Source organism: Diabrotica virgifera, chromosome 1 (assembly GCF_917563875.1).
Source record: "Diabrotica virgifera virgifera chromosome 1, PGI_DIABVI_V3a".
Lineage (NCBI taxonomy): Eukaryota > Metazoa > Arthropoda > Insecta > Coleoptera > Chrysomelidae > Diabrotica > Diabrotica virgifera.
The window spans coordinates 172274969-172289185 of record NC_065443.1 but is presented as its reverse complement, the minus strand read 5'-3'; the positions used below and the strand labels follow the sequence as shown (position 1 = coordinate 172289185).

The 14217-nt window shown below is 34.3% G+C and overlaps 1 protein-coding gene across 4 annotated transcripts in view; it reads left to right on the top strand.

The window, feature by feature from the left end:
* The window catches only part of LOC114340291 (uncharacterized), a 903606-nt gene that overhangs the window by 613234 nt on the left and 276155 nt on the right, over positions 1 to 14217 (top strand). For all 4 annotated transcript variants that reach the window (XM_050641761.1, XM_050641762.1, XM_050641764.1 and 1 more), the window contains one exon: positions 12746 to 13048. In XM_050641761.1, the coding sequence (XP_050497718.1) occupies positions 12746 to 13048 (303 nt within the window). The remainder of the gene's footprint in view (positions 1 to 12745; positions 13049 to 14217) is intronic.

Sequence of the window (14217 nt, the reverse complement as noted above, 5' to 3'; positions counted from 1 at the left end):
AATTCATTATAAATAAAGGAGTGAAACAAGGGGATGCCTTATCCACGACACTGTTTAATCTAGCTTTAGAATATGTACTACGAAATATAAACAAAGGAAACCTAAGAACAAGAGGTGGACAAATAATCGCATATGCAGACGACATTGTTATTATTGCAAAAAATAGAAACATAATGAAAGAAATGCTAGAAGAAATAAAAGAGAAAGGGGAGACAATGGGACTCACATTAAATGAAGAAAAGACGAAAATATTAAGACTAGGGAAACCAGCAATAAAAGGAAAAACCAAAATAGGAAATTCAGAGTTTGAAGATGTAGAACATTTCAAATACCTAGGAGTGACAATAAGCAAAACGGGTGAAAGAATACCAGAAATAAAAGAAAAAATATTGGCAGCGAATAAAGCTTATTTTGCAAATAAAACACTACTTAAAAGCAAAATACTGTCTATTAAAACCAAGATGAGAATGTATAACACCATAATTAGACCAATATTATTATACGCAGCAGAAACAATGACGATGACTAAAAAAGATGAAGAAAACTTAAGAATAGTGGAGAGAAAGATCATGAGAACCATACTGGGACCAATCAGAACAGAGCAAAATGAATATCGAAGCCGAACAAATGCAGAGATTAAGAAAGTACTAAAAGAAGATATCGTGACCAAAATAAAGCAATGCAGAGTTAGATGGTTAGGTCACATCTGGCGGGCAGGAGATGAAGCAGTGACATATGCTATGATAGAATGGAATCCAGGAGGAAGAAAGAAAAGAGGAAGACCAAGATCAAAGTGGTTGCAAGAAGTTGAAGAAGACTTAAAAAACGCAGGAGTCAGAGAATGGCGGGGAAAAACTAGAGATAGGAAAAAATGGAGAGAAATCGTTAAGAAGATAACATAAGCAAAAGGGACTGATCCTCCTAAGAAATAGGATCTAGAAAGCTTACGCGACTTAGCCCCATATCGGGGTGTACAGTCACTATATATATATATATATATATATATATATATATATATATATATAGATTTTACGTTTTTGCGGACTTTTTATTTAAAAATTTTTTTGCAAAAAAAATAATTATAATCTGGTTTTAGAAACATACACTAAAATATAAAATATGAAAATAAAAACTTAATTAAAGATTAAAATAAATCGTATGCTAGTACAATTCAATTGAATTTAATAACTTTAAATTATTTTACAAAAAATATTTTACCGTTTTAATGAATGCATAAATTAGTTACTAAATTAAATAAACAACCAAATTTTAAATCAACCGTAGTAATTTTTCTACTACAGCAACTTTCCTGTACCAAATTAATTGTTAGTTAAATTGTATTTAGTTAAACTTTTAATTTACCTTTTAAATTTACTTACATACATCATACATCTTGAGAATATAAAAATTATTATAAAGTATGATTTAAAACAGCTGAATGTTAAATGTATCAGCCAAATTATTTATTAATATAAATAGTATTTACTGGTGTCACAAAAGCTGGTAATACTTTTGTAGTTGAAATTTTTGTAACAATTTTTTATATTTTAAATTTTAATTTTTTAACCGAAAAATTTTTGGATATGACATTTGTTTTGGGCGAAACCATTAGAAATTATTACCAGCTTTTGTGACACGAGTAGGTACATAGATACTATTTACTTCTTTATATACTTCCATAACGTTCATTTGTTTCAAAGCATACTTTATACGTTCTCAAGATGTAGGTAAATTAAAAAGTTATTAACTGATCTTACTCGTAAATACAATATAACTAACAATTAATTTGGTACAGGAAAGTTGCTGCGGTAGAAGAATTACTACGGTTGATTTAAAATTTGGTTGTTTATTTAATTTAGTAACTAATTTATGCATTCATTAATATGGTAAAATATTTTTTGTAAAATAATTTAAAGTTATTAAATTCGATTGAATTGTACTAGCATACGATTTATTTTAATCTTTAATTACGTTTTTATTTTCATATTTTATATTTTAGTGTATGTTTCTAAAACCAGATTATAATTATTTTTTTTGCAAAAAAATTTTTAAATAAAAAATCCGCAAAAACGTAAAATCTATAGTTTTTTTTTTAAATATCTTCAAAACGAAACATGCTGTACATACAACCTTATACCAAAAGAAAGGTTGTAATATTTACTACAAAATGCAAAACTAATATACAGGGTGTCCCATTTAAAAACAATGAGAAAATTTTGTATTTGCAAATAGTGATCACACGGTATATTTTATGGCTAAAAGTAAAAAATATTAAATTATTTAAAAATAACACTATATTTTAAAAACTTTCCTATTTAAAAACTATTAAAAAAAAAGTTTTTATTTCCTTGGAAACATAATCCACAACCCTATAAATATTACCATTTTTCTCAATAAGAATGTAAATATTTCGAAAATTATTAACTTTAGGCCTATAAGACCTTATACAAATTTTTCATATTTTTAAATAATATATTCAAAAATGATTTAATATATACGGTGTTCCATTTAAAAAAATACAACTTTGGTTCATACCGTCGTTCTGACTCACCCTGTATAATTGAAAATAATTTTAAATTATAGACCTCTTTAATACACATTAGTTTTGTTATAAACATTTTTTTGTATATCTCATAGTTTAGCCGTAATCAAAGAAAACCAGAGGTTTGGCGCACCCTGTATGTCATACTAGTGACGTCGTCCATTTGAGCGTGATGACGTAATCGATGATTTTTTTAAATAGGAATAGGGGCCGTGTGCTAGCTCATTTGAAAGGTTATTTAATTCTCTACTCAGTAATTTAAACATTTATATAATTACTTGTACAGGGTGTCAAAAAAAAATTTAATCAAATTATTTGACAAAAAAAACGAAGTATGTATGTAATTTATTTAATTCAACATACATTTTTTCTACGAGCGTGCAAAAATGTCTACTTTCGCGCACGCATTTTAGTTTAGAAAGTTTCACTTTTCCGCACGCGTGTTACTTTTCCGCACGCGGTTTTTACTTTTCCGCACGCGTGTTAATTTAGATATGTTAATATAGTCTTAAAGTAATTATAATACATGCAATAAACTAATATTTAGATATTATTTACTAATTTATTTCAAATATATCTTATTGTGTTCCTGTTTTAATGAAATTAACGCGACAATTCGATGAAATAAAATCATTTTGACATAATATTCGAAAGTCAAATCGGTAGACAATAACAGTCGTTTTGAATCATCGTCATGGAAACCAAGATCGTTGTCATGCTAACTAATTATATTGAAAGTTTGGTTTTGACAACCTTGTCAAAAAATTAATTTGTGTATGTATTTTCATATTAATTAAATTAATTGATTAAGATTTGGTAATTTTTTAAAGACTCTTAGAAAAAATATTGTTCCTAACTCTTGCAGAAAGTCTCTTTTCCACACTCGACTGCTTGCCGAACTCCCGCTTCGCGTCGTTCGGCAAACTGCAGTCGCGTGCGGAAAAGAATGACTTTCTGCACTTGTTAGGAAAATAACTATTACTGTTACCCGAAAACAGAAAAACATGTTTATTTCACAAATAAACATTGCTTTTCGATTAAATTCAATGATAAAGTCAGCTCCCGCCAACCACCCGCCTCTTCGAAGTTTGAACATTTAATTTAAGCGAAAATCAGTATTTATTTATGAATAAACATTTTTTTCTGATTTGTGACAGCAGTAAAATGTATTTTGAATTAAATAAATTACATACATTCTTCTTTTTTTTTGTAAAATAATTTAATTTAAAAAAATTTTTTGGACACTGTATAAATAATTATGTAAATGTTTATGCTACTTAATAGAAAATTGAATAACCTTTCAAATGAGCTATCACACGATCCCTATTCTCATTTAAAAAATCATCGATTACGTCATCACACCCAGATGGATGACGTTACTAGTGTGCCATATATGCCAAAATATCATAATTTAAAAATAAAAGTCGACCTGTTTCGGGATTTTTCCTTAAAATCCCCGGTTTACGAAATAACGAATTTATTCCTTTCATTTGCACCATACTGTATACATTTTGTATACTGAATTCTATATACTACTCACATCGGCGTACGTTTCACTTTATGTTGTGATTTAATTTATTTGAAAATGAATCGTGCCCCATGGGCAAAGATAAAATGGAACTACTATACCTACTCATTTATAACGATTTATTTTTTAGTGCATTTCTATTGTATAAGACCAAGAACAAGCTGAAAGCTGAATCCTTTAAGACGGCATAAAATAAATACACACTATATATACAATATTTACTATAATATAATAGACATTTTTAAATTAGAGTCATTGATGTTATGGATTTTTATACATAAATTGTCACAAAACTTCCGCACTTTTTAGTTTTTTGCTTTATATTAATACATAATTATTGTGCTTAATGTTATAAAAAATAAGAATTATGGTAGTTGCTGTATTATAATACTAACAATTTTAAATATTTTGTAACAGTAAAACAGAATAAGTCAGTAATTGCAACTTTTATTGGTTATTTAAGTACGTAGTATAATGTGTTGATAACTGACAAATGATAAAACAAACACTGTTTTTTGCCAATTCGCTTTGGAATTACCAAATGGATCTTGAAACTTGCAGGTTTATTAGATCACTTTACTTAAACAGTCAAATGTTTCGTGTTTCATTTAACTGCTATAAAATATAATTTTTTTTTAAATGTTTTATTTACAATCTGTTCTTAACTGAGAACAATAGGTAAATTATTTGACAACAATTAAATGACCTGTAGAGGGAGATCCAGTGATCTCCCTCTTTACATAAATTAAATTAAAACAAGTTAAAATAAGTTTAATTATCACAGATTATTCGAATTTTCTTGCTAGGTCCACTACTTTGAATCTCTTCAGGCGTCGTGCATCCTTATGGTCATCAGTGCGAGGTTGCTGGCTAACTCGTTTGGATGAGATTCTAGTCTCTTGGAATATTTTTTGTAATATTCTGTTATTACTGTTTTTATGGATGGCACATTGAGGTCTTGCTCTATCACATAGTTTGGCACGTAAAGTTGACACCATCTATCTATCGCCCGTCGGCAAATTCAAACAAAAATATAACTCCAGACCATCTTTTACCACCTTTAGTCCAGACAAATTAATATATGTATTTAATATATTTTTACCACCAAAAATGAGATGTTTTAATCAAATATTGCTTCAAATATAATCTGCAGAATAATTTTGAATTCACGTTCCGCTAATGAACTTGCATTTTTGTCCTTAAAAGTAGAAAAAAGTTTCAATTCTATTGCTTAATATTTCATCTAAATATAATCGTCTAACAATTTTAACTGTACTAATGCCCAAGTATACATTTTCAAGTGTTAAACTGATTGATTTACAATGAGTAACCCGGTTGTAAAAATACCGGCGTGTGCCTTAACAAAAGGGACATCGGTTACTCGAATTTCATAACAATACAAATGTTATCTGTTTGAATTTGCCGACGGGCGAAACATCTATGGACCCGACTTTACCAAGGGGCATTCAGCATTGTTCTAAGGACTTTGTTCTGGAATCTCTGCAGTATTTCTAGGTTTCTTTGACTGGCTCTCCCCCAAAGTTGGACACCATAGGGCCACACTGGTTTTAATATAGCTTTATATATATCAGAAGTTTGTTTTCAAGCGATAGTTATGATTTACGACCGATGATCCAGTACATTTCTCGGAATTTTATTCCTAGTTGTTTTCTTTTATCTTATCAAGGTGGATTCCTAGCTACTTGACAGTATCTGTTTGTGGGAGTTGTGTTTCATTCAGAGTTACAGATGGACATTTTTGTTTTTTCATGGTGAATGTAATATGGGTCGATTTACTCTCATTCGCCTTTATCTTCCATTTTTTAAGCCATCTTTGGATATTATTAAGGTCTTTTTGAAGGTTCTGGATGCTGTGATTGGATCATGGTGAGAGGCTAGTACAGCAGTGTCATCAGCAAAAGTTGCACACGTTGTTCTGTTACTTGTTGGTAGGTCAGCAGTGTAGAGCAAGTACAATATTGGTCCCAAGACACTTCCTTGTGGTACACCGGCTTTTATTAGTCTTAGGCTTGTGTATTCATTATCCTGCGTGACTAGGAAATGTCGGTTGGAAGAATAGCTTTATATGAAAATATAAAATATATAAATGTATAAAAATATAGCGATATAAAATATTTTAGTTCATTATTCTTATGATAAAGGTAGGTAATAATTATTATCGAAACCTAACGTGACCAATTCATGCGGTATTAATTAAAAATAGTGCTTGTTTATGTTTACATAATATATACTTTTTTTTTTAGGTCGTCTGACATATGTCTCCGATGGCACTGCAGCCTCATGGGCTTATTGTGCCAGCCATCCTACCTTTTATGTCACCCAATCCACAAGCTTCGTTCCACGTACCAAATTGTACATCCCTAGCATGGGTTGAGTGGCATATTCTGCTGGACTTAATTTTGGTTGTCCATAAATAGTCTGACTCTTGTGATCCAAAGCTTCACACTCGTACAGTACATGATATGCTGTTTCAGTTCCCCTATTGCACAGTCTGCAGTTAAGGTTCCCTTCGTACAGCCCAATTCTATTCAGGTGTCCTTTCAGGGCACAGTGACCCGTGAGAAGACCTGTAATTATGCGGAGCTGACTCCTATGTAATTTTATTAGTTCCTCAGCTCTCCGTTTTGAGGGTTCCCTTATTAAGGGCCTCCCGTGTCGCTCACCAGGTACGTTCCCCCAGTATTCTTTGTGTTTGTTTTTGACCCATTCCCCTAATTATTGTTTTAGGTACTCCTAGAGCAGGTTCTGGGACCAAATATAAAGTTGATGAACCGTTCCTTGCCAGCTCATCTGCTTTCTCATTACCGTCTATCCCGGTGTGTCCTGGCACCCAGAATATAGTTACACTATTTCTTTCGGCCAGTTCTTCCAGTTCTTGCCGGCATTCCCATACCAGCCTTGACGTCACTTTCGGGCTCATTAGTGCCTTCAGTGATGCTTGGCTGTCTGTGAGTATATTGATCCGTCTATTTTCATAGGCCCTCAAGTTGTTCATTGTGACACACTGCAGAATTGCGTACATTTCCGCTTGAAACACAGTTGTGTATGTTTCTAGTGAGAAACTGAGTCCTACATTCTCTGTTTCACTAAAAATACCGGCTCCAGTGCCTTCATCGGATTTTGATCCGTCGGTATACCAGATCGTTCCCCTGATTTTGCTACTGATGCTGTTCCACTCCCTTCGGTCATTAATTTCTATTCCGAAGTTCCTATTAAATGTGTATTTTGGTACCATGTGGTCAGTGTATGTATCAGATATACTTACCCCACCTTGGTTCCAAATCTGATTATGCCCAAGGTTCTCGTATTTATTCCTTGGTTTTCCTTGCAGCCTGTATGCTCCCATCCTCGCTTCCCCTTTGATGAATATATCAAGAGGGGGTAGGTCTAACAGGGTTTCCAGTGCCGCCGTCGGTGTTGTTTTTATTGCTCCCGTTATTCCCAAGTATGCAAGTCTTTGTATCCTGCTTATCTTGTTTATAGCGGTTCTTTGCTGCATCTTTGTCCACCATACCAAGGATGCATATGTTATCATGGGTCTCATTATCGTTGTATATGTCCAGTACGCCATTTTCGGACAGAGTCCCCATGTTTTTCCATGTGTGCGTCTGGTCAGCATTAATGTCGCCTCCGCTCTTTTAATTACTCTTTCAAGCTGTCGGTTCCAGGTAAGTTCTGGGTCCAGTATAACCCCTAGATACTTTACCTCTTTAGACAGCTCCAATTGTTCACCATTATTAAGGATCAGAGGCCTTAAGTCCTCCAGCTTCCTTCTTCTGGTGAACGCAATTGTGACTGTTTTGGAAGGACTGACTCTCAGCCCTTCTTCCTCAGTCTATTTGGTGACAATATTAAGGGCCTGCTGCATGCGTTCCCTTACTATGTTTTGGAATTTTCCCTGAACAAGGACTACCAAGTCGTCTGCATAGCCCAGGGTTTCATGGTCGTTCAATTCCAGGGACTCAAGCAAATCGTCCATGACAAGATTCCATATTAGCGGGAACAGAACACCTCACTGCGGATACCTTCGTCGGACCTGGGCGATAATGCTCTCCCCTAGAATGGACGTATATACGAGTCTCTGTTGTAGCATGTGGTCTATCCACTTGCAACAAATTTCATCGATCCCTTTTCTCCTCGATGCTCTTGAGATTGTTTCTAAGGATATGTTATTGAACGCTCCTTCTATGTCCAAAAAGGTCGCTAATAGTACCTCTTTGTGCTTGAGAGCATATTCAGCTTTTTCTACAAGCTGATGTAATGCTGCCTCTGTTGACATTCCTGCTCTATATGCATACTGGTTCTTATGTATCGGTCTGTTTTCCAATACGCCATCCCGTATATGCCTATCTAGCAGTTTTTCTAGCGTCTTAAGCAGAACAGACATAAGACTTATTGGTCTCAAAGACTTTGCCCCATCCTGTCCAGTTTTTCCAGGTTTTGGTATAAAAGTTACTCTGATCATTCTCCATGCCTTTTAAATATATCCTAGAGCCAAACTGCTCCGAAGCACTGTACATATTCTATTTGCCAGAAGGTCGGATCCCTTCTGCAATAGTACTGGATAAATCCCATCTAATCCTGGCGATTTATAAGGTTCGAATGAGTGTAATGCCCATTTTACTTTTTCCCCAGTTACTACTTTCTTTGCTGTCTGCCATTTCTCCTTGGATGCCCACAGAGGGGTATCTAGTTCTGATTTCTGGCAGTTCTCCAAAGTTAAGTCTGTAACTTGGGAACCGGGGAAGTGGACTTTCAGCAGTTCTCTGATAGTTCCTTCCCCTGTTTCTGTGTACTCTCCGTTTTCTGTTTGGAGAGTATATATCGAACTCTGAGGTCCTTTTGAGAGAATCTTATGGAGTCTGGCGTATTCTGGAGTTCTTTCTATATCCTCACAGTACCTTCTCCATTGTTCTCTTTTCTGCTTCCTCAGAGTTTTATTGTACTCAGTTAGGGCCTTTCTGTATTCATCCCAACTGATATTCTTGTTCATTGCGTTGTTGAATTTTTTACGAACTTTCCTTCTTAATTCTTTAAGTTCCTCATTCCACCAGGGCACTTTCCTGTTGGATTCCTTATTGATTGAAGGACAGTTGTCATTATACGCCGAGATGATTGTGTTTTGCAGCTGCTTCACAACCATTTCGAGGTCTGTTGTATTTCTTATCGTATCCTTAGTCTGTTTTAAACTATATTCCAGGTCTGCTTTATACGCCTCCCAGTTAGTTTTCCTAGGGTTACGATAGGTTTCTAGGGTACATGTTTTTTCCCCTACTTCAAATTGTATGTAGTGCTCCTTTCGAGCACTAGTCACAAAAGTGGGTTTATTACCTGAATTTATTATGTTCAGCTCGTTTTCCATAACAAATTCGAGTATAGATTCACCTCTTACATTCGTGTCCGTACTTCCCCACGTTGTATGATGTGCTTTACGTCAAATCGTCAGATTTTTGAAATATACACTGTTTTGCATGTACTTAACTTACCTTAATTAATCTGACTATTTCGAGTTTTTCTAAGGATATTTTTTTTTCGGCCCCCCTTAGCGAACTCCCCTGCATTAAGAGTCAATATAATATGGTAGAGGTACATTTTCAGGGTACAAGGTTTCTCCCCATGTAATAATCTGACGCTCTCGAGTAACTACAAAAATCCCCTCTTGGGCTCCCCTACCATTATCACAAACAATACAATGAGCAATCAATCCATAACCACCTTGGTAGCGGTATTAGTCTAAGAGCTGGGAGCGGATTTTGTGCGTGATAAGTAATATGGAAAAACTATACGGGGATATGTTGAATTAGTTGTGTACATGACTTTCACCAACGGCCGGAAACCAGAGTGGGGCCGAGGGTAGTTATAAGGGGTCAAATTCGCGGTTTTTATTATTTTTTTATGACGCCCATGACCGAGATAGTGCACCAAAATTTGGGAATAAGTAGGTCATGATATACCTAAGTAAAATCTCTAGGGGCGCAACGCTGCATGGCCGACAAAGGGGTAGGGGTAGGGGTGAATATAAAAAATATAAGGGGTTTTTTGCGACGTTCGTGATTGAGATGAGTGCACCAAAATTTGGGTATAAGTAGACCATGACATAAATAAGTAAAATCCCCAGAGTCCGAAACCAGAGTGGCGGACGACGGTAGTTATAAGGGGTCAAAGTCCCGTTTTTTATTATTTTTTTTTGTGGCGCCTATGATGGAGACAGTGCACCAAAATTTGGGAGTAAGTAGGTCATGAGGTAACTAAGGTACTAACTGGAGGTAAGTAAAATCTCCAAGGGCGGAACGCTGCTTGGTGTTCAAAGGGGTGGTAGGCAGGGGTGAGTATAAAAATATATGGGGGTTTTTTTGCCGTTCGTGATCGAGATAGTGCACCAAAATTTGAGAATAAGTAGATCATGACATTACTAAGTAAAATCTCCAGGGGCGGAACGCTGCGTGGGGGACAAATGTTGTGCCGGGTCACAAAAAAAAATAATACACACTGCGACTTTGACCCCTATGAAATTTTGGTGCACTATTTCGATCATGAACGTCACAAAAAAAATAATAAAAACGGCGACTTTGACCCTTATAACTACCCTCGTCCCCCACTCTGGTTTCCGGTTCTGGGGATTTTACTTAGTAATGTCATGGTCTACTTATTCCCAAATTTTGGTCCACTATCTCAATCACAAACGTCGCAAAAAACCCTTTATATTTTTTATATTCACCCCTACCCCCACCCCTTTGTCGGCCACGCAATGTTCCGCCCCTAGAGATTTAACTTAGTTACGTCATGACCTACTTATTCCCAAATTTTGGTGCACTATCTGGATTATGAGCGTCACAAAAAAAATAATAAAAACCGCGACTTTTTCCCCTTATAACTACCCTCGGCCCCCACTCTGGTTTCCGGCCGTTGGTGAAAGTCATGTACACAGCTAATTCAACATATCCCCGTATAGTTATTCCATATTACTTATCACGCACAAAATCCGCTTCTATCTTTCCGACTATATAGGTAACAAACAAATCATAAATGAATATTTTGTACTAGTATATGGAAATTAACTATAATTAATAGTAATAAAAATTAAATGTTTGTTTGTTTTTAGCGTTACGTCAGATACTATTAATTTCGTCAAGTAATAATAATTTACTTTTGCATATAATTTCACTACCATACAGGTTATATTATTTAGGCAGTCATAATAGCTCTACAAAATAAGTAGGTATATATAGTATACGGAGTGAGTGCAAAAAATATAACTTTCTGTTTGCCTTCTTGATGCACCCTATATTAATAGATTTTTAAAAATCCAGTCAAATTTAAATAATGTTTCACTGTATTAAAAAAGATACGAGGAAGGTATATTTTTAATCAATAACAAAGCCAAAGCGTTGTTTTGTCTCGTAATTTTTGTTGACACTTCATATATCTTTGCTTTAGAAGTTCTTCAATTGTGAGCTATTTCTTTCTGGAAATTTTCAGTAGTATTCATAATATGTAGATGCATCTTAAAAGTCAGTGTTTCTTAATTTTTTTGGATTCTTAAACTCCATATCTTCGATTCAGTGAAGTTCGATGGCCACATTCTGGAGTTACAATAATTATAGATGAAGACCATATCTATTTTTCAGATGATACAATAAGGAACAGAAATGGCGTCTCGATAATAGTAAAAAGGGATATATCTTAAGCAGTGATAGTGAAGAAATAGAAATTTCTATCAGACTCTAGAAGACTCTAATACTGGCAAAAAACATGAATTATTAGCATCAGCTTGGGCTATAACCAAAATAGGACAATGTACAGTCGAGAATGTTGTAAGTATGGCACAAGAAACAAAAATGGAGAAAGACTTATTTAATTCTACCAAAAGACCTTTGGACACCTCTTTCTACCTTTTATACCTTTATACATGGAAAGCACCCGGTGATAGCCCAATGAAAAAAATGTGAAACAAAATTTATTTTATCAACATAAAAAAGGTTTCGTAATCTTATCACCTCAGAAAAAACATATCCAGGCGCACATCCATACTGAAAGAAAGCAACATCCAGAAAAAAGTAAAAACAGATCTTGGAAGAATTTTGCGAAAGTAGTTAAAAACACTACTAGCGGTATAGAACAGTGGAACAAAATGATGACATATATTACGATACTTTCGCATAAAAATCTTAAATCAAACAAAGAAAATATGCAAGAATGGGTGACAGATAAAATATTGCAGACGATGGAAGAGCAAAGAAAATTAAAAGGTAGAAATGTCAGCTGATTCTACAAGGCAAGAGGCTTGAGAGAAAGAGATCCTGGAAGCAGATGTATATCCTGGCTGAGCCAATCTTAGGAAATTGACTGGTCTAACGTCAACTGATATATTTCGAGCTACTGTGAATAGAATAACATGGGTTAATGTGGTCGCCAACATCACTAGAGGATTAGGATCTAGGTTCATTTTTTTATTCTTTTTCTACATCTAATGTATATGTACGTATTTCTGAAGCTAGGTCTTTTCTTTCTTCTGTCAGCTATCAACCAACTCCTGTATTTTCCTTTGTTCATTGATCGGCGAATCTGTCAGCTGATTCAAGTTAAACTAGTTCTGATCTAGAATATATGAGTAAAATGAAATAAAATATAAAAATAAATATTGTTTTTTCCAGAATCTCGTCGAAATTCGGAAGAAAAACCAGCGAGCACCGTTTCAGAAGTTAGTGAGTTGCAGTCGAAAAAAATCGAAACAGGTTTAGTCATCTGTCATTCCAGAAATAGTTCAGATAGTTCAGGATACCATGAAGCATCAGTTTTAAGTGACAACTGCAACACGTCGTTGCCACGAAGGCCAAAATCGGCTTTCGTGGGAAGCACGGATATTGAGAAACTGTCCAAGATGCATAGTCAAAGTACCACGAACTTGACAAAAATGGCTTCACATTCCAAGAGTACAACAAGTTTAGGTTTAACAGGTAAGTTTATTTAAAAAATTTAATAACAGGGCTACTACTAACATGTTTTGATATGTGTCATCTTTGTGTTTCATATATTGCACGCTCAAAATTATACAGTAGCATTAATCATTTTCTCACGTGAATATAGTCATTATCGTCACTTTTGTAAAACTATTAATTAAGTTCTAATCATTTTGTCCCTTAGACTTCTCAGATCGGCAATAAACGCACATTATTAGAGTAACGATATAAGATTTTCTACTAGATATACATTGGCTTCGAGTGCCGTTTTTTTCGGACTATAAAATTTATATAGTTTCTACTGCATATATAATTAGTGATTAATGAGGTAATTAGGGATTAATTAGATTCGTTCACATTGTATCGTGTCGTAACCCATTAGTTATGAAACATTATCGGTAAAAACTGAGTTTTAAATAAGCGCTGCCTTATAAAAGCCCTGTTCTAAATCCAAACTCATCACTTGAGCAAGGAAAGCTCGGTACATGTAACATGACCTAAAATTTGTGGTTCCTGACATTTGAATTGCGTCCCGAATAGGACTATATTTTTTGTCAACCTAATGCCATTAGAAGTAATGTTAACATGATCATGTCTCCGGAAATAGTTATTTTCCTAACTAGTGCGGAAAGTCATACTTTTCCTCAAGAGTTAGGAACAATATTTTTTCTACGAGCGTTTAAAAAATGACCAAATCTTAATCAATTAATTGAATTAAAAAATAACGCTAATTTATAATAATCCCGAATTAAAGTCAATGCGGTGCTTAAATACCTGTTATGCAGTAATAGTGTATATCAATACAGGTTTTAATATTTTAAAGTCATAGCAACGATGTCAAACAAAGCAATTATTGTCAAAAAGCATGTCACACACTTTAAAATTTCCACACATCTTTATTTACGAATTTTAAAATATTTCAGTGATTTAGATGTTATCAAGTGACGAAGAACTACCCCCATCTATTTTCGACGTTTTCAATAATCTTGATATGTTCTGTTACCTAAGCAATTTGGCATTAAAAGCACAATATGTATGTAAATCCAGTGCGAAAAGTAAAACTTTAAAAACTAAAACGCGTGCGGAAAAGTAGACTTTTTTGCACGCTCATAGAAAAAACTTATTTTGGTATAATACATATATTAATGGTGTTGTAATAAATCAAT